This window comes from Lytechinus pictus, chromosome 2, assembly GCF_037042905.1.
Source record: "Lytechinus pictus isolate F3 Inbred chromosome 2, Lp3.0, whole genome shotgun sequence".
NCBI classification, from domain to species: Eukaryota; Metazoa; Echinodermata; class Echinoidea; order Temnopleuroida; family Toxopneustidae; genus Lytechinus; species Lytechinus pictus.
This window is the reverse complement of record NC_087246.1, coordinates 3,905,053-3,925,770: the sequence shown is the minus strand read 5'-3', so window position 1 is coordinate 3,925,770 and position 20,718 is coordinate 3,905,053. Positions and strand designations below refer to the sequence as shown.

The window sequence follows — 20,718 nt, the reverse complement described above, 5'->3', positions numbered from 1 at the left end:
TAAAACTTACTAAAAGGATTTTTTTTGGGGGGGGGGGGAAGTTAACTGCCTATCCTGAAAATTTGATCATATTACAGGTGTGATTGATATGCGACGTAGAAAATATGTCCAACTCAGTGAAATTGAATCTGCAGACCTATCCTAACCAAAATTAATTCAACGACATTGATGATTTGGTAAGTGTCATGCAGTCATAGGTGTAATTATTTATTCACTTATTTATTTTTGCTTGTTTGCTTTGGCAACTTTATATAAATATAAAAATAGTCTTAGATAAAGTAAAATAATATTTTTTTTGGTATCGGCAGCGGACTCGGAGCTGAGCTCTCTGAATCGGTGAAAAAAAAATCATGCAATATAAGCACAAGAGGGCAGCAGACCCGCGGTAAACTTGATTTTTGCAAAAGATAACAGACTTACAGTATTGATTCGGCCTGCACTTAATACTTCCAGCATATGATTGGCAATGTCCTTAATATCAACCCAACAAAGTGAAGAAGACGGGCAGCATGTGCTATCATTGAGAGTAGATAATGCAAGGAATGTGGCCATGGTTCTGAAAGCTATTCACTTCAAAGATCGAGAGGTAATTACTGTCTAGTGGCCAGAGACTGCCCAGAATCGAATAGGTGGGACTGTAGATTAACTTGGGGGAGGTAGCCTAAGTTGAGGACTCCATATGTCAAAATGTTAAAAAATATCATCATGGACCATGATGATATTTTTTAACATTTTGACATATACTTCTTCATCTTTGAGCCTTGAACCGCCTGTCATATATGTAAAGAGACACTTGTAGTTGTAAACAAAGATGGATTTCCCTAGCCTAGGAAATCCATCTTTTAAGAAGGTCCGGGGGGGGGGGGGGGGGGGGGGCAGTTAAATATATTGTTGAATGATGGTGGGCCCCAAGTCTTTGAGTTAAGATTTAACATGAATTTCTTCTTATTTTACAAAATCTTTCAGTTAATAATGTTCCTTATATTATCAAGAGTAAGTGTACCAAATTTCTCATTAAAAAATGAAAGAAAATATAGGATTTTCTTGAGAAAAACCTTGGTCAGTCATTTTCAGATTGCAAAAAAATATTACCCCATGTCTGCGCACTCATTCACTTTGCACACGATTCGGGGATTTTGATGAGAAAGGCTGCATTTTGAGACCGTCACATAAAATGCCCTAATAAAAAAAAAGGCCTAAATTCATTATTTTTCCACCATTTTGAGTCAGATTTTTTAATGAATACCTGTCTATGTATTGCATGTGTAAAGTTCGTGCTCGTTGCATATCTTCTTTTACTGGAATCGTGCAGATACGCGTGTGCGCAGACAAGGGGGACTGCGCAGACTTGGGGGAACTTGCCATACACACGCGTGACCAAGGAATTTCCAAACACCCCCTAAACGACTTTTTCTCTGTGTGCAAAATAACCCCCTAAACAAGTTGTCGCCAAAATATGACCACGGGGAAAAAGCTTGGGAAAAAAACATACCCTAAACACATTTGGCTAGTCTTAAAAAAAAAAGTTTTGGGGAAAAAACATTTGACCCCGCGATTGACCATTGACCAGTCTTTCAAAACCACCCTTTTTCTTGAAAATCTGTGTTTTTGATACCCTCAAACGAGTGCACGCGCGGCCCTCGTCCAAAACTGAAAAATACACCTTAAACACGTTTTTTTGTTCACGCGTGTGTACAGCAATATATTTGACTGGCCCACAGGTCTGACCCTTGAACCGCTTCGTTATAACGTACCTTCGATTAGCTATGTTACAAAATGCCGTTTTGAAGAACAATTTATAGATTCAATTCAATTTATTTATTAGGTAAAAATCACATGAGTAGATATATACATTGTAAAATGTGAGGATCAAACACCCTAGGAAAGCCAGAGGCTTGAAAAGCAGGGGGATCTATGACAGATAAATACATGTAACAGTGACACAAATACAGCAAATAAATTACAGTAGGAATAAAATTCATAGGAAATAGCAATTGAAATAATACATGAAACAAGTTACAATATTTACAATACATGACAAAACAAAATATATCATATAACTGTTTGTTTAGTTTTGGTTCAATTTAAAGGAATCACTTGTAAGTGGCAAGAAGAGGCTGTTTAATTTTAGCTTTAAATGAGGTAACGGTGGTCATTCTTTTAAGTAGTGGGTCAAGACTATTCCAAAATTGAGCCCCTTTGTGTTTAATAGAGTTCGTCTGTAGTAGTTTTAAGTGTGAATATGGCACAAATATATTCTTTCTCTGTCTTGTATTAACAATGTTTTTATCAACTGTAAGAAAATATTCATTTAATATAGCTGGTAACATGTTATTCATATATCGAAACATAAAGAGTGCTGCCTTTATTTTTATAGTATCAGTCAAATTGGCAGTGTTGAATTTTTTAAATAGAGGTGGAGTATGGGCAAGATAATGCGTGTTAGAACATAGACGAATTGCTTTCTTTTGAAGTACAATCAATCTGCTTAAATGACATGAGCTGGCTCCTCCCCAGACAAGACTGCAATAATCCAAATTGGGCAAGACAATGGCATTATACAAAGAGGGTTTTAAAGGACAAGTCCACCCCAACAAATACTTGATTTGAATTTAAAAAAAATCCAACAAGCATAACACTGAAAATTTCATCAAAATCGGATGTAAAATAAGAAAGTTTTGAAATTTTAAAGTTTTGCTTCATTTCACAAAACAGTTATATGCACATCTCGGTCGGTATGCAAATGAGGGAACTGATGACATCACTCACTATTTCTTTTGTATTTCATTATATGAAATATTTTGATTTTCTCGTCGCTGTCATGTGAATTGAAGTTTCATTTCTCCCTGAACACGTGGAATTCCATTATTTTAACATTTTGTGGTTCAGGGCAAGGAGGTCCTAATTGTCAAATTCGTAAAAATTGAAATATTGTATAATTCAAACAATAAAAAACAAGAAATACATGTAGTGAGTCAGTGACATCATCAACTCTCTCATTTGGATGTAACTGACTCGTTCATATAACTATTTTGTGAAAAATAAGCGAAACTTTGAAATGTCATAACTTTCTTATTTTACATCCGATTTTGATGAAATTTTCAGCATTGTGCTTGTTTGATTTTTGTCTATTGATTCAAATCAACATTTTTCCGAGGTGGACTTGACCTTTAAGTGGAAGCATATTATGTAATTTAGATAACATACCAATGCACATACTAACTTTTCCATGGATGTTATCTATATGGTTAACCCAAGAGAGCTTGTCATCTATCTGTACGCCTAAAAAGTTTATAGTATTTACCCTGTCTATTGCATCATTGTCTAGTTTTATTGAAAAATTTAACTGAGATCGATAACTGTGATTAGTACAGAAAAAACATGTATTTGGTCTTATCAGTGTTAAGAAAAAGTTTATTTGCTTTGAACCAAGTAGAAACCTTTTTTAATTCAGTGTTTGCATAATTTTGAAGTTGTGTTTTATCAGAAATTGAAATAAATATGTTAGTTTCATCTGCATATAGAATGAAATGTAATATTTTTGAAGTATTAATGTATCATTTACATATATTTAGGAAGAGCAAGGGACCAATTATGCTTCCTTGTGCAATTCCACAGGTCACAGGCATGGTTTCAGATTTAACTCCTTTAAAGCTTGTAAACTGTTTTTCGATTAGAAAAATAATTAACAAACCAGTCGTGCGGTATTCCCCGCACGCCATACATGATTTTATGATTTAAAGTGTCAAATGCCTTACTTAGATCGATATATATCCCTAACATAAACTCTCTTATCTAAACACGATGTAATATGTTTTATTGCATGAAGTGAGTTCAGTAGAAATGGTTGGGTCTGAATCCAAACTGATACTTGCTAAGAATATTATTTTCGGTTAAGTGACTATAAAGCCTTTTAAATATAATGCATTCTAAAATTTTCGAAAAAGTTGGTAATAGAGATATTGGCCGGTAATTTTGGATTAAATAAGAATCATTCTTTTTAAATATTGGAATTATTTTAGCTATTTTAAGACTATCTGGAACGATGCCTGTACACATTGACAAGTTACAAATGTATTCAAGGGGTTGGGATATACAATATATTTTTTTTTTCACAAATTTCGTACTTATATTATCATGACCACACAAAGAACTGATTTTCAATTTTTTAACAATCTGTATTATTTCGTATTCAGTGGTTGTCGTAAAAAACAAGGATTTAGAAACCCGTGGATCTAGATAGTCAGAAAAATGTTTTGTGGTTGATTGAACATCATTAGCAAGGGAGGTACCAATATTGGTGAAATATGAATTAAATGCATTTGCTATTTCCTTTTCATCATATATTTTCTTATTATCTTTTAAAATAAAGCTTGGTAACTTGTGTTTTCTTTTTCTCCCAAGTATGTCATTGATAGTTTGCCAAGTTTTGGAAAGGTTCAACTTGTTCTTTTCCAGAAGTTGTGCATAGTGACTGTTTTCTTTTTGAAATCTTTATAATGTAATTCAATTGCCGAATAAAAAGAGGTGTTTAGGTTCGCATCAAGCTCATCAACAATGCAAAAACCCTCTAGTCATGAATATCACTTGGATAAAAGAAGCTACTTTTTCAGGGCTTGCCGACTGACTGATCTTCGAAGTTTACTCTTGAAAAGATTGATTGGTTAACAGAAGAATGTGAGATAGGATTAGTGTGTAAAGTGACAAAGTCGGTTAATTGAAATACAGGTAGATGGTCTGAGATATCACAATAGAGTATTCCTGGAAGAATTGACTTGTCTAAGACATTTGTAAATATATTATCGATACAGGTACAAGATGAATTAGAGATACGTGTTGGTTTGGTTATCAGTGGCTGAAAACCATTTGAGTACGTAGAACTTAGAAAATCACTCGTTGGTAAATGGGAGGAATGTTGCAAAATATCAAAATTGAAATCACCAAGTATATAGCAATACTTATCTTCATTGGAAACAGTTGATAAACATTTTTCTAAAAGTTCATTAAAAGACTTTGAATCAGAATTTGGAGCCTTATACACCACACCCACAATCACATTTCTATGGGAATTAAACTGCAGTTCTATAAATAATGAATCTATACTACTATTTCCAAAAGATATATCTAGCCATTGTTTAAAATTCAAGTTTGATTTAACGTATAAACATACTCCCCCGCCTACTCTATTTCCTCTGGATTTGTGTAATAATGAATATCCTGTCATGTTGTACATTGATGGAACATTATCTTTGAACCATGTTTCTGAAAAAGCATATATGGAGAATCTATGTTTTAGAGTATGAATATAATCCTGTAGGCTCATGAAATTAGAGGCCAAACTGCGACAATTTAAATGGAACATTGAAAGAACGTTGTTATCGCAGGCGTTAAAAGAATCTAATTTATTCTTAAACGTGTCGCTGAAGTAATAATTGGATGAAGGTATAAACAAATCGGGTGTATGGTCATCAATTTCATTTAAACCATTAAAAACTATAGAACACAGCATTGGAATAATATTTATGTTACAGTCGTGATTAAAGAACGCATCGATGGATATCTTAAAGGACAAGTCCACCCCAACAAGAAGTTGATTTGAATAAAAAGAGAAAAATCCAACAAGCATAACACTGAAAATTTCATCAAAATCGGATGTAAAATAAGAAAGTTATGACACTTTAAAGTTTCGCTTTATTTCACAAAACAGTTATATGCACATCCTGGCTGGTATGCAAATGAGGAGACTATGACGTCATCCACTCACTATTTCTTTTGTATTTTATTATGTCAAATATGAAATACTCTAATTTTCTCCTCATTGGCAAGTGATTTAATGATTAATTCCTCCCTGAACATGTGGCATTAGCTTTGTTTAAAGGACAAGTCCACCCCAACAAAAACTTGATTCGAATAAAAAGAGAAAAATTCAACAAGCATAACACTGAAAATTTCATCAAAATCGGATGTAAAATAAGAAAGTTATGACATTTTAAAGTTTCGCTTCATTTCACAAAAGAGTTATATGCACATCCCGGCCGGTATGCAAATGAGGGAACTGATGACATCACTCACTCACTATTTCTTTTGTATTTTATTATATGAATTATGAAATATTTTGATTTTCTCGTCATTGTCATGTGAAATGAAGTTTCATTCCTCCCTGAATACGTGGAATTCCATTATACTAACATTTTGTGGTTCAGGCAAGGAGGTCCTAATCGTCAAATTCGTAAAAATTGAAATATTGTATAATTCAAACAATAAAAAACAAAAGAAATAGTGAGTGAGTGACATCATCGACTCTCTAATTTGGATGTAACTGGCTCGTTCATATAACTATTTTTTTTTAAATAGGCGAAACTTTGAAATGTCAGAACTTTCTTATTTTACATCCGATTTTGATGAAATTTTCAGCATTGTGCTTGTCTGATTTTTCTCTATTGATTCAAATCAACATTTTGTTGGAGTGGACTTGACCTTTAATACTATATGTTTCAGTCAAGTTGCTCCTTATTGTCAAATCTATAAAAAATGAAATATTGTATAATTCAAACAATAAAAAACAAAAGAAAAAGTGAGTGATGGACATCATCGACTGACCCACCTAGTTGTGCATATCGCTGTTTTGTGAAAAATAAGCGAAACTTTAAAATGTCATAACTTTCTTATTTTACATCCAATTTTGATGAAATTTTCAGCACTATGCTAGTTTGATTTTTCTCTATTTATTCAAGCATTTTCCTGGGGTGGACTTGACCTTTAAATTCAGCTTCGTCAAGAATCTGAATAAAATAATTTCATTTGCAATACATTGAGAACATGACCACTTATCTTGCAAGTGGGTTGTATTAGAGCATCTTTTATGGCATTTGTCACCACAATCACACACATGCTCTTGATTCCTTCTTAGTGTTTTGAAACATACATTGCACTTCATAACTATTAAACACATACACAAATAAGGTTACGTAATACACATAGAAATGCGGAAACACACTACATGTAGTTCAAGAGTTAAAAAGAGTTGTAGATTACGAAACTTACAATGCAGAAGCCGGTTTGTTTACATTCTTCATGTTCTTATAGTGCTGGCAATTTGAGCGTTCCTAGTAACTATTGTGTTCACATGTACTTTCAGGTGCTCTGTTTATGTTTTTCCCAATCAGATTCATATGATATTACTATCTTGTTGTTTGATGTCGTTTTCACTTTGATCTTTCCATCTTGAGTCCAAATTTTGTTCGGGGTAGGGTACTTCTCTTTCACCTTCCTCAGCAGCTTTTGTCTTTCACTAGTCAGATTCTCATGGATGTAGATGCTGGTTGATTTGAGCTTTGATCTTGCCTCGTAGATAAGCGATCTTGGTCCATATGTTGTGAACTTTGCAATGATGGGTCGATGTGATCGGTCGATGTTGTCCGGGGTGATGTCGACGTTGAGTTTCTCCTTAGCAAGTTTGCTGATGATTTGGTCGGTATCCTCGTTGATATTCTCTTTGATTCCATGTATGACGAGGCAGTTTCTTCTTGAATACTGTTCAAGGTCTTCTACACGGGCTTCGGCTTTCAATAACTTTGATTCCAGTTGCTGAATTTTGGTGTCTCTCTTCTGAAGCTCCATCATGAAACAGCTATGCAAAGCAGGGGCTAGCACAGGCAGAGCGGGAGCTAATCGCTCTTCCAGTCGTTTGTCACTGAATGCTTGCTCAATAGCCTCCACAATAGAATTAATTTCATCAATTCTTTGGGGTTTAGTGGTTGCCTTTTGTTGTGCCCTCTCACCTAGACCCTCTGGTTTACCCGAGTCGAGCCCTATAGGTACGGCTGGATTATCCGTTGAGTCTACTTGTTCGTAACGCTGTGTAACGACCATGATCGCTTGTTAAAATTACAACATTCAAATCGCTTCAGAATCCACCTTTTTGTCGATTCCACTGGTCACGTGTATATTCCTAGAGTTGGTTATACACCTGGTAACTCAACACCGGCTATGACTGCTAGTAGAGTAAAATCAGAACATATTTTCTCCCCGCATCACACTGCAGGTCTACACGTTGCTACACGGATAAAAATTATTTAACAAATACCAGAACTTAATATGTGATCATAAATAATTATTATAATAATAAACGGGCCAGAGCTCCCTGGGTTAGAGGTTAGTATGCTATAGTATACTAACCTCGTACACTGAACCGTGTTTGGCCCTAGATTTCTAAGTAGTCGGCAAACATCGCTTCATTGCAGAAGTAATATTTGCCGAAACTCATTCTCGCTACTCAACGGGGCTCTAGCTCTTTTCAGTAGTAGCCACAATCGTAATTCTAATTTTCAATTTATAAATCAGTCAAAGTCATACAAAAAAGAGCAAATTCGAAATAAAGTCAGTGGCATGCTTCTGGGTACCTCAGGTGATGGTTTGTGTAGGCTCCACTACACTTCACTACCGCTACACCTACCGGGTAGGTGCATAGTGTAGGGGTAGTGACCTGAGGTAGCTCCTGGGGGCCCAATTGGTTTGTTTTTTATGTCCAGCTAGAGACAGAGTTAGTTTTAAATGCAAGGTCTAGCGCCTACCATCTTACATTTTGATTTGTCTTTTTTTCTGCAGCTTGCTACATTTTGTGCCAGTGAGAATGGGCTCAAAGTGACTGTGGAGGATGCTAAATGTGTGCAGGCGAATGCTTTCATCCAGTCTAATATATTCCAGGAGTATTATATGCAAGAGGATACTGCTACTTTCAAAATCAACCTCTCTGTGTTATTGGTATGTTTTTCAGCATTTCCTTTGTCATCTACATCTAGAGACCATTATGTAAAGCAATCCTATAGCCCCTTTATTTCTTTCATACCCAGGCCATTGTGAGTATTCACTAATGTCTGTAAGAATATTGAAGATATGCTTTTTGAATGGATGTATTAAAAAACTCCTTAAAGCTCATTTTGGCTAAGTTATTGTGGAAAGATGTGCACAGCTCCTTAAGATATGAGGACGCCCGCGGCTCAATAAATGATTGATTTATGTGATTTGATTGTGGAGTGACTCTTAACTGTAATGTTATCATATAGTTTTTGAACTGTTCTATCATACATGTACATATGACATCTCAAATTACTTGAATTTCATTGATGAATTATCTTATCGATATAATTATTCAAGACCCATTTATCAGGGTTTATTATGGTGACTTATTTGAGAGTGAATTGACTTTCTAGTTACCTTTGTCTCATATTTTTCTTCTTGTATTTTTTCATACTATATTATGTTATATGTTATTAAAACATGTTATATTATGTTTAGTTGATATATTTTGTTGTATACTTGTAGTAATCATTGTAATTGTAGTTTTAAAGGAAACATGTGCCGTTTAACTTAAGTATGATTGGACAGTTTTACAAAGTATATTTTGTTTAATATGAATTTTTAATTGTTTGATTATATTAGACCATTGATTTTTTTAAACAAATGTGGGAAACCATCATTTTCTATCTTAAACAGTGATGTTTTTTTTATGGGAAGACCCTTCACACTCACTTTTTCAATGATACACCAATACTTATGAACAATACTCAATCGATACTTCTACAGGAAGTATAACAGACCTGTTTAACAACTTCAACTTTCTTTAGAAAGTATTACTTATTCTTTTTCTAGCTAAACATGTGATGCACATTCATTTTATGGGTTTCTTATTCACTACATTTCTCCTTCTCACAAAGTGGTCCACTTCAGAGTAAAGTCATGAAGTAGTATACACTTAACTCTAGCACCCTCTCTTGGTACAATCTTGATTTAAATTAGCCTTCTCAGCACTTTACAAATTTAGTAGATAGATATTAGAAAGCTAAAGTAGAGATACATGTATATCCTGAAATTCTCAACCCATTCAATGCTTGAGATTTTTATATAATTTATTTTGATCATGCACCTGATCAAAATATATTTTTTGATGTAAAGTCAGTAAAATTACAGAATAAAACACTTATATTTATATCCCTCACATCATAACCATTTTAGAGCACACACAATGGATTGGAGTTGTGACGTGCACTTTCAGGGGATTTACAAAAACTATAGGCTTTAAAAAAAAAAAATTATGCTTGCTATTACCATTTCTCTATGCATCATAGGAATGTCTAACTATTTTTGGTAGTAACCCGATGGGAGGTGCCACACCTGCTTTGAAGATGTCATATGGAGGATATGGATCTCCTTTACTTCTCATGTAAGTTGATTAGCTTGGGAGAATTTATATTCCTTCATGTAAAAGGGGAACAAAGTCACCAACACTGTTTGTGTTCTCTCATTCACAGTTAAAAATAGCTAGTCTTATACTTTTTAAATAACTATTAAAAATAAAAGAATAAAATGGCCTATAATTTTATTTGTAAAGAAAAAGTTGATGGAAAAGCAACAGAGAATCAATGACATATGCAGATATCTTTGGCAATTGAATATTGAATGATATATTGCATGTGTCTTTAATATATTGTACAATACCAAATCAGATTCGTTTGAATTCATTTCTATATTCAAAATAATATAACACAAAGAAAAAAAGTTTTGCAGAAAAAATACATGTTCACATTTTCAGATATTAGTTATTACACTTTACTTTAAAAAAGAAAAGGAAAGTAAATGGGAAATTCAACTTTTGTTTTCTTTGAAAGATGAAGATGATTTTGTAAATGTAGGAGACCATTATCATGAGCAGGATAATGCTGATGGGTGCATTATTTTTAAAGAAAACATGCCTCATAGAAGTGAGAATTTAAAAGAAAAGTGGTTCTGAGGGTGCATATCTTCTCTACAGGCTTGAAGAGAGTGGTGTTGTGACAGACTGCAGTATCAAGACATTAGAACCAGATGAAATGCTAGACTTCAACTTCTGCAGTGCAAATGTCGTCAATAAAATCATCATGAAGGTATGCTTGTGTAGTTCGAAAATAGTTTTTTCATTCACGCTCCATATGCCAAATACTGATATTGTAGCATCTTTAAAAAACAGTCACTATTATTTCTGATCATTTGAATAGTTTATATTTGCACTGAAGAAGGAAATGATAACAATTATGCTGAAACAGTTGACAAGATCTTGAAAAAAAATCCATCGTCTAACAGTCGAAGCCAGTGTATTAATAAAAGTGTGCCTTGGAACGTATGATAATGACATGAACATTATTTATTATTTTATTTAGTTTGCATCCTGGTTCTCGCTCAATCTGTATCTAGTTTTTTTTACAGGAAATTTTATCAATTTTTAAATGTCTCTTGTATGCAGTCTCCATCTCTTGAAGGCTAAGCCTGTCCACATATCTTTTTTCCTATAGAGTGACTGTCTGAAAGATGCCTTTCAAGAACTTGACATGACGAGTGAGGTTATTGAGATTCTCTTGTCCCCGGATAAACCTTTCTTCAGACTCTCCACATTCGGACATGCTGGTAGTGCTTATGTAAGTGAGCCCTATTTCTTTTTTACTTTGTATTTCTAGGCCCTATGCCATAAAATTACTTCTATAATTGATTATAACAGTGAATACTTTGCTTGAGACAACTAAAGGCAGAAGTGAATGAAAACTTAACATTTTCCATATGCATGCATTAGGGCTGTTATCGTTGAGAAAATTCTTTTTCGAGATCATGCTTAAAATATCTTACCGATATCGATAACTATCAACAAAAGAACATAATCAATACACATTTTTTATGCATTATAGCGATGTCACTTACTTGCGTTGGTCAAAATTTGTATCTGCCACTGTACTACATGTAAGAACGCTTTAAAATACGTGTTCATCGGATGTAAATGACTGCATAACATCTTTTAATAAAAATATATAGCATAAATACATCCTCACCTTTCACGTTATTAGACTTATTTTAGGGTTGGATGAAGTTTTATCGATAATCTTGGGGCTTTTTGGACATCGTTCTGAGCAGTCAGGGTCTTTCGCCTATCCGCCATTTTATACCGTGCTGTACATCTTTGAATGTAAAGGGCAGCAAGCCAGCAACACACGGCTAGGCTGTGTGCTAGCTGCCCGGCGTACTTTGCCAAAATTGAGCTTGCACTTGTGATGTTTTTGATTCGATCGAATGGAGTCGAGTGCAGTCAGGATGTTTGGAATGTCACAATCTCACCCCCACTTCGCTATGATAATAGCGAAGTGGGGGTGAGATCGTGTTTTGTTGCTAGTATTTTGTATTCGTATTTTGTTGAGATTTTAGAGTAATTTCTGTTGCTGTTCTTTGCAGTTTGAGGAAAAATATGTTTTCCGTAATTTTCCGTTTGATTTTCCGTTTGAAAAGCCACTTTCAAAGGGCCATTTTCATGAATTCTGTGAAATCGCGGAAAATCTCTTTATCCCTACATAAAAGCGGGTATTATCGACGAGAGAAAGGTTATCGACATTGCCAAGTGGCAAAAAATAAGCAATTATTGAAAGGACTAGCGATGAAGACGTTATTGATAACAGCCCTAGCATTCATGCCATGGAATAATACTTATAAATCAGTAATGATCCATGCAATATCAGCACATTGATTTATAAAGCACTTGAACTAAAAATATCTATGTTGTATCTTTATCCCACTGATTAGTAGTTTCTAGTAGATATTGTCACTTTGATAAAAGCTTTCAAATTTATTAAAGGGCAAGTCCACCCCAACAAAAGTTGATGTGAATAATTGAAAAATCAAACAAATCTGAAAATTTCATCAAATTTTTATTATTGATCATAATGAAGTTATTACATTTTAAAGCTTCACTTCATTTCACAAAACAATAATGCTTGGTTAGTATGCAAATTAGGGCAGTGATAATGTCAGCCACTCACTATCTCTTGTATTTTCTCATTATAATGTTAAAGAATGTTTGTTTACCCTCTGAAAAAGTGGAATTGCAATTGATGTAACCTATTGTGATTTGAAGGAGAGTATCCTTATCACCAAATATGCAAAAATTGAAATAAAACTACACAGGAAAGTGAAGAAGTGACATCAATGACTTTTATTTGCATGCCATTGTATTGTGTATGTACAGTTTATATACTGTTTGGAGAAAAATAGGCAAAAATTACAAGTGTCTTAACTTGTATTTCAGATCTGATTTTGATGAAATTTCAGCAATATGCTTGTTTGATTGTTCACTATTAAGTAAAATCAAATTTTTGTTAGGATGGACTTGACCTTTAAAAAGTTGAACTTGACCACTTTTCCCTTTTGGACTAGTTTTGAAAACAAGGAATCTATGACATGGCTTTCATTTGTTTGAAATAAAAATGTCATACTTGAATTTTGTTTCAGTTTCGTTACGTGACAAAAAAAATCTCATCATTCTAATAATGTGACATGAAAATCATTTATGAATATTTATGGTTAAAAGTTATTTTATTTGGTGTGATGATGATCATGAGAAAAATAGTGTATACAATGAATGTTTGCGATTGTTAAAGTGGAAATTTTAAGATCCACACTTGTTTTCAGCTTCATCATTTGATGGAATGTTAAGTTTCAGATATCAGACATGCATTGCAAGACTGTCTACAATACCCTGTATTAGTCATTTATGAATCTGTTGAAAATTGTAAAGTAGAGACTCACAATTCTCTGTGGTTGTGCCATTTCACCAAACGCTGTTGGCTTCATCAGGTGAATGATCACCGGGCATGTCTTTCCACGCAACTTTGTACTAAAAGTCAGTAGACCATAGCATCGCTTGGTTCCCTAGGAGCAGGAGTTGATTCATTCGACTCATGAAGCCAGGTGCGGTTGGTGAAACCTTGCAACCAGAAAGAATTGGTAGTTTCTACTTTACAGTATTCAGTGTTTCCAGTGAAAGATTCTTAACAGACTAATACTTCAAGTTTATTTGATGGATCATAATATTCGTGGATATAAAACTCATGACTATGGTGTCCCAAGCAACTCGTTATAAGCAATTTTTGACTGTAGGGAACCTTTAAGTTTCATGCTCGTATATCAGTATCAATGTTTTCTTATTTTTTCTTTCTTTTTTGCTATGATGTATGTGATTTTGATACCACAGCTGCTTTTATTATTCAGATTTGAATTTAGTGTGATAATTTGATAAAGAAGGTTCGTTTCTTCTATGTTGTGTAGATAATGAAGAAATGTTATTTGAGCTGTTAATCTAATGTAATAATTGTCTTTCTCTCTAGATCTTTTTATTATTTTTTTTCAATTTTCTTTTTCAGTCTGATTTTCCAAAGGACTCTGATATGGTGGAGTCATTTCAATGCACACAGACTCAGAGCGTTAGGTGAGGAATTATTACACCCCCCCCCCTTCACTCTCTCTTGTCTCTTTTCTCATTCACTTTATCCATTTAAAGTATCTTTATCAGTTTCTCCATACCTTGTTCTGAATACCTCTCTTTCTTTTTTTTATCAACTTCATCACATCCACCATCCCCATTCATTCATCACATCAAATGAGTATATCTTTATTTATTGTTCATGTCTACCTGCATGTTAGTTTCAAATTACAGGTTGGTATGAAATAGAGATCATGATTTATAGCTCTCCTATCCTCAAATTCAATATGTGGGTGTTAGATCAATTTCTTATTATTTATCCAGTGAGGAGCTCAAGTAACAAGCAAGTTAAACACTTAATCAGATGTAATATATATGATATCCTTTGAAGATTAATAACAAATCCAGATTGAAATTAGCCTTTGGGGAATGGTCAAATGGTGTATTAATTATAATATTCCATCACATGTAATGTTATTGCATGTAAAAAAAAAATGGATGTCGGTTTCTAGCATACTGAGGCCTGTCTAGTTTTATGAAAGGCTTTTAGATGATTATAGAAGACTATTGTGCTGGGTGAAATAATCAACAATTTTTTTAGCTCATCCGGCCCGAAGGGCCAGATGAGCTAATGTCGTGGCGTGTCGTCCGTCCACAATTTTGAAATGCTTTTTCTTCTTCATTTCAAGTCTGATTTCAGTTCTGTTTGCTTTATATGAAAGCACTAGGTGGGGAATTCAAAACTTCTACACAGAATTTTAAAACTCATTAAATATGCTAATTTATGCGCATTTTTCAAAATTCACAAAAAATGCTTCTTCAATTGTTGACCGATTTTGATTTTTTTCTCCCATCTGGTAGAGCTTCATGAGGTACCCCAAACTTCTACACGGAATTGAATAAACCAGGCTTTATTTTGCTTATCCACAGATACAAGCTTTGTTTGTTGAAACCATCTATCAAGGCTCTAATGCAATCCAGCAAGGTGTCCATACGAACTGATAACCGTGGTTTCCTATCTCTTCAGTACATGATTAGAAATGAGGATGGACAGATCTCTTTTGTAGAATATTATGTGAGTACATACATGTACATAGAGTAAATAGTGTCAGAATGCCTTGTTTTTAGTGTAAAAAAGACTCAATGGCAATAAGAAGCTGCTGAAAACTGCTTATCTAATAAAAGAGAGCCAATGGAGTAAATTAGAAAGTCAAAAGGGGCCTAAGCTTTCGATCCTAGCAGAATCTTCGTTGGAGGCAAAATGACCATTTTGCCTCCGACGAAGATTCTGCTAGGATCGAAAGCTTAGGCCCCTTTGACTTTCTAAAAAAGACTCAAATTGCTAATACATAGGAATAAAGATTTTTACAAAAAATCATTCTAAATGATGAGATATAAAGGGGGGTTTGGGGTTAGAAATATAGTAAAAATGGAGGTGAGAGAATAGTCAGAGAGAGGTGGAGAGAGAATTCATTTTGAACAAAAAGGCAGGTGGAAAAACATTGGTCACAGGATAGCTTAAAATTTACACTCCCATTTTAATTTTGAGTTTCGTACGCTATAAAAGGCATCACCATATTGTTTGTATCATGTTCATCGGCATTTAAAGGTCAAGTCCACCCCAGAAAAATGTTGATTTGAATAGAGAAAAAATCAAACTAGCATGACACTGAAAATTTCATCAAAATCGGATGTAAAATAAGAAAGTTATGACATTTTAAACTTTCCTTTATATTTCACAAAACAGTGATATGCACAACTCAGTGCCATGCAAATGACATGGTCAACTTTTGTGGGGGGTGGACTTGTCCTTTAGGCATAACTCTATGTCATTCTTAAACCCTTTTTTGAAACATCCCCCTGGTAATATATACATGCACATGTAATCTATGTAGATTCACCAAATGAGTCAGCATTGGCTTTTTGCTATACACTCGCAAATAAAACAAAGCAAACTATGTTGAAACAAAAAAAAAAATTTCAGAGGGAAAAATACATATTTCAGTCAAAAAAGTAAAAAAGCTGTGAAATAGATCAGCGCTTTTTACCCAAATGCATCTTTAATTTTAATAAAGGCATAAAACAATATTGTTAGTCCACGTATGGATCTTCATTCTTGTCATAGTCTTTTACATTTATCTATTTGATAAATTTACATATTTGGCATTTGGTTTGCACTTATTAGGAAGAAAACTTGTACATGTAGGCTACTGTACACCTTTGGATTCTCTCTTTGGTGCATAAACATGATTAAAAACGCAAACCCCCTGATGAAGCAAATGCTCAAGCTGCTCTGACGGAGCTTGAAAAAAAACTCAAGCAAGTGCTTAAAATGTTCGCTTTATGCATACGCGTTATAGCACTAGCTTAATCGTCAAGGAAGTGCTAGCAGTCAGTTATCGATTGTGTGAACTTACTAGCAAAAGCACTTGCTCGCTCATTTTTATGCATATGGGAAAAGCGTAGGCCAAGAAAAAGCCTAGCAAAAGCAATTGCTACTTTTTATGCATCTGACCCATTGTATAAAACTAACTAGTAAAGGTAGCAAATATCATTGGTGACGACCATGGTATTAGGGCTGAATGCCTATTCATATTCAAGGATTCCATAGTAAATTACCATAATAGTCTATTTTATGCTATGAACTACTGGTGTGTACATGGCCTACCCACAAGAGCTGTATAATCTGGTCCATTGTTTTATAAATGATCATAGATTAAGATATTAAACATTAAACAATATTAAACAATAATTCATATTCTCTCTTTTTTCCTCTTTTTCTTCACACAGTGCGCACCTGACGAAGAATATGATGAAGACGGTTGATGACAAAGAAGAATGAGACAAACCATTTTATTTATTATGAGTTGTATAATAAGAGGCTTTATTATATTAATAAGAATAAGAATTTGTGCCATATGAATGCCTTTTAATGTACAGAATAAATATCCATTTACTTAACGACCTCTCTTTTGTACAATTTTCACAAGACAACTCCAGTGCCAAGTTTCACAAAACTTGTCAATAAAATGTTACGTCTATGGAAAAAAATTGCCATCATGCGATCAAAATCCATAGTATCTGTAGCTGAAAGCTGTATTGTAACTTTGTTATTTGAACAAGTTTCACGAAACAAGACCAATATATATATTTCAAGCTGTTTAAGCCACATACAGTACTATTATAAAACATTCAGAATACTTTCTTACCAATTATTATAATTATTTGATATGTATAACATTAAAAAAAAACTACTAATATCCATTTTTAAACAATAATTTCCATGATTGAAAGTAAAGGCTAAATTGAAATAAACTTTTCTCAACAGCCAGATTAGACACAACACTTTTAATAAATAATATGGCCAATGAAAATGCTATTTGGTCTATTCACACTTGATCTGGCAGAATTTTGCCAAAATCTTATAGATTTGGGAATATTTCATGACAGGACATAAAATGTGTTAAAATGATACAACGTAAAAACAAAGGACTTCGGTTAAACTATTTCAAACAATGCTAAACAATCAACTCATTGGAATGTTGAAGGCTTGCTGGGAAAGTTTGATACTGTAGATAAATTTCTGGCATGCATCCAGTAAATAAGATTGCATACTCCAGCAGAAAATAAGTCAGAAAAAAACTTGGAACCAACAGAATTCAAACCTTGTCCATCTAATTATTGGCAGTCAACTGATTGTTTAATTGATTGTGGTTTAGTTTAGCTTTTTTTTTTAATTGTAACACTTTTTTAATGGATCATACCACTGCAAGGAATGTATTTATGATATAATCTGCCATGGATGTCGGTAAACAGCTTTTTATCAAGTGAAAACAATAATTTATACTTAAATGAATCTGTCAAAAACGTTTTTGGGTGGTTTGAGAAATAGGAGAAAAATTAAAAGTTCATAGCAGGGTTTATACATCCATCCTTATAGGGAGTTTTAACACAGCGGTGCAGAATGAATCATACAACACATCAAATGCATTGAATTTGCAACTCAAATTACAATGAAGTCTTTGTCGAGTGTCGGTGAATCTGAATAGTTTTGTCTGACGTTTTAGAGCTGACGAAAAATTGCAAATATGTCATTTGTCCAGAGTCACTGATGAAACTGTCGTTGTTGATTCACTGACCCTTATACAAAGATTTGATGTGATTTGACTTGCAGTTCCAATGCATTTACTGCATTGTAGTATTCATTCTGTGCCAATGTGTGAAAACTTTATGTAAATGAATATACAACATAACCTAAATCAATGTAATTATAATGTATATTGTCAGCTTATCTTAAGTTTATAGATTAAAAATTTTCTCAAAGAACATGTGTCAAGGTTTCATGTACTTTCATAAGTCACTTTATATCAAGTCAACCATGAATTGAAATAAGAGTTGTGTTTTTGCAGAGATGCCAACCTTCATCTAAAAAAAATATTCTTAGAAAGAAAACACTATTTTTGAACCCCCCCCCCCAAAAAAAAATATATATTTGCACCACAACTGTAAAGGATCAAGCACAGATCAGCCCTGTGGCTCCCTCTATGGATAACAGATTGTGCATAATATATAACTATAGCACATACTCCATGACTATAATAACGGTTGACATCTCTGGTTTTGGCATATGGGGTATTGAACAAGAATGACTAAGAATACAGGAATTTCAACTAGGTGCTCCTAAATAATTTTTGAAGAGTAAAAGATGTTGGGGTGCAAAATCGCAGGTAAAAACACCAGTGAACATTAATTTCAGAATTACCCATGAAACATGAAATCACTCCCTGGTGAAAATATATCTGAATGTATTTCAGCTAAGTCTTAAAATCTCACTGTGGCTGTAATAAACAAAACAATTTTGTTTCCTTTTCTTCTGTGGCATTACAATATAGTCTTACAGATATCCATTGCAGAAATGGCAAGATTAAATAATGACAATAAGTTAGCTTAAATAAAAGCAGAAAAATATAAATATTCATGAAGTTTTGATGAAAGTTTTTTAATGATTAACATTTATGATTTTTTAAAGATTTGATCTTGTGACTTCATAGACGAGCAACTCCCTTGATGTGTCATGTGATATAAATCTTAAAAAAAAAAAAAAGTTAATTTAGTTGTGTGGCAGATATATCATCATCAGACAAGACACATCATTTACCCCCCCCCCCCTATATTATTCATCATGTTCAATGGAATCTATATTACATGCTATATGGGGAGCTTCATGTATATGATGTCACAAATTAAAATCTTGAAATACATGTACTCATAACTCTCACTCTTTGATGGATTTTCATAAAACCTTTACCAAAATTCATCTCTAATTTTCTGCCTTTATTTAAACCAAATTATTATCAGGGTCAGCTTCCCCTGTAAGATTTATCCTGTCAAGATTTCAGCTCTCTATCTCAAAGATTGGAGCCACTGTGCTGAGTCAAAACAGAAGAAGATTGGATAGTGTGTTAAGGCAGCCATAATTTTGCTCTTTTTTTTTTGGGGGGGGGGTTAACTCGAAAAATATTTAACACTTTTCGAAGATATAATAATGAGGCTTTGTCATCACATCAGTGCTACATGTATACCAATAATGCAATTATACCAAATGTTGCACAGAATCTTTAAAAAAGATTCTTCAAGGTACAGCAGATTTCATAATGAATAATCACATTTAGATAGTTATATACTATAATACTTTATTTCAAAGAAATATATCTGCCATTTTGTCAACTACATGTAATCCTTAAAACATACAAGTGACCGTAATACATCCAAATGAACATTGCACATGAAGGTATTTCATTTCTAATTCTAATTAAAAATTAGTTACATGGCCTAAGATTCCAAATTTAAAGATATATCTCCTTTACCTTGACAGGTATTGATAGTGCTGGTAGGATTATCAGGAGGAAGAATAACACCACCAGCTCCTCCCCCCCAAAAAAAAAAATAATAATAATAATCAATAAATGAATGAATAAATAAGAGATAAAAAATAATAATAATAATAAATAAATTTTAAAATGAAGAATGGGTGAACGAATGGACAGTTGCAAACGAAAAATGGATCAAGAAAAAAATAAAACAATAAAATAATATTAAGGGAAGTTGAACAGTGATTTATCTCTCAATGTCAAGAATTTCCCTATATCTAAGCAATATTTCTGCATTTCCCAATTGTTATGTGCCTATGACCTAGTGGATATTACAGTACCAAGACTTGTATGTACCAGAAAACTGCTGAACTTTGGAAATTATGTTTAAAATAGACAAAATTATATTTTTCATTATACTTACAGCCTTGCATTAAAAAACAGACTGCCTTAAATCAATTAGACTTTATACAAAACTTTGTATCCTTTGTATCTACTGCAGGTGGTTGCCAGAGGCATTGTGCATTGGAGTCATCCATTCATCCATCTAGTTTTCGTTCTCATGATAACTAAAGA

General features: G+C 33.6%; 1 protein-coding gene across 1 annotated transcript; it reads left to right on the top strand.

The window, feature by feature from the left end:
• Positions 1 to 359: 359 nt before the first annotated feature.
• LOC129253663 (cell cycle checkpoint protein RAD1-like) lies at positions 360 to 20,225 on the top strand. Its single transcript, XM_064107562.1, has 8 exons — positions 360 to 586; positions 8,608 to 8,763; positions 10,128 to 10,222; positions 10,811 to 10,922; positions 11,328 to 11,450; positions 14,214 to 14,278; positions 15,203 to 15,347; positions 17,063 to 20,225. The coding sequence occupies exons 1-8, from the start codon at positions 467 to 469 to the stop codon at positions 17,096 to 17,098; spliced, it is 852 nt and encodes a 283-aa protein (XP_063963632.1). The 5' UTR covers positions 360 to 466; the 3' UTR covers positions 17,099 to 20,225.
• The last annotated feature ends 493 nt before the right edge of the window (positions 20,226 to 20,718 follow it).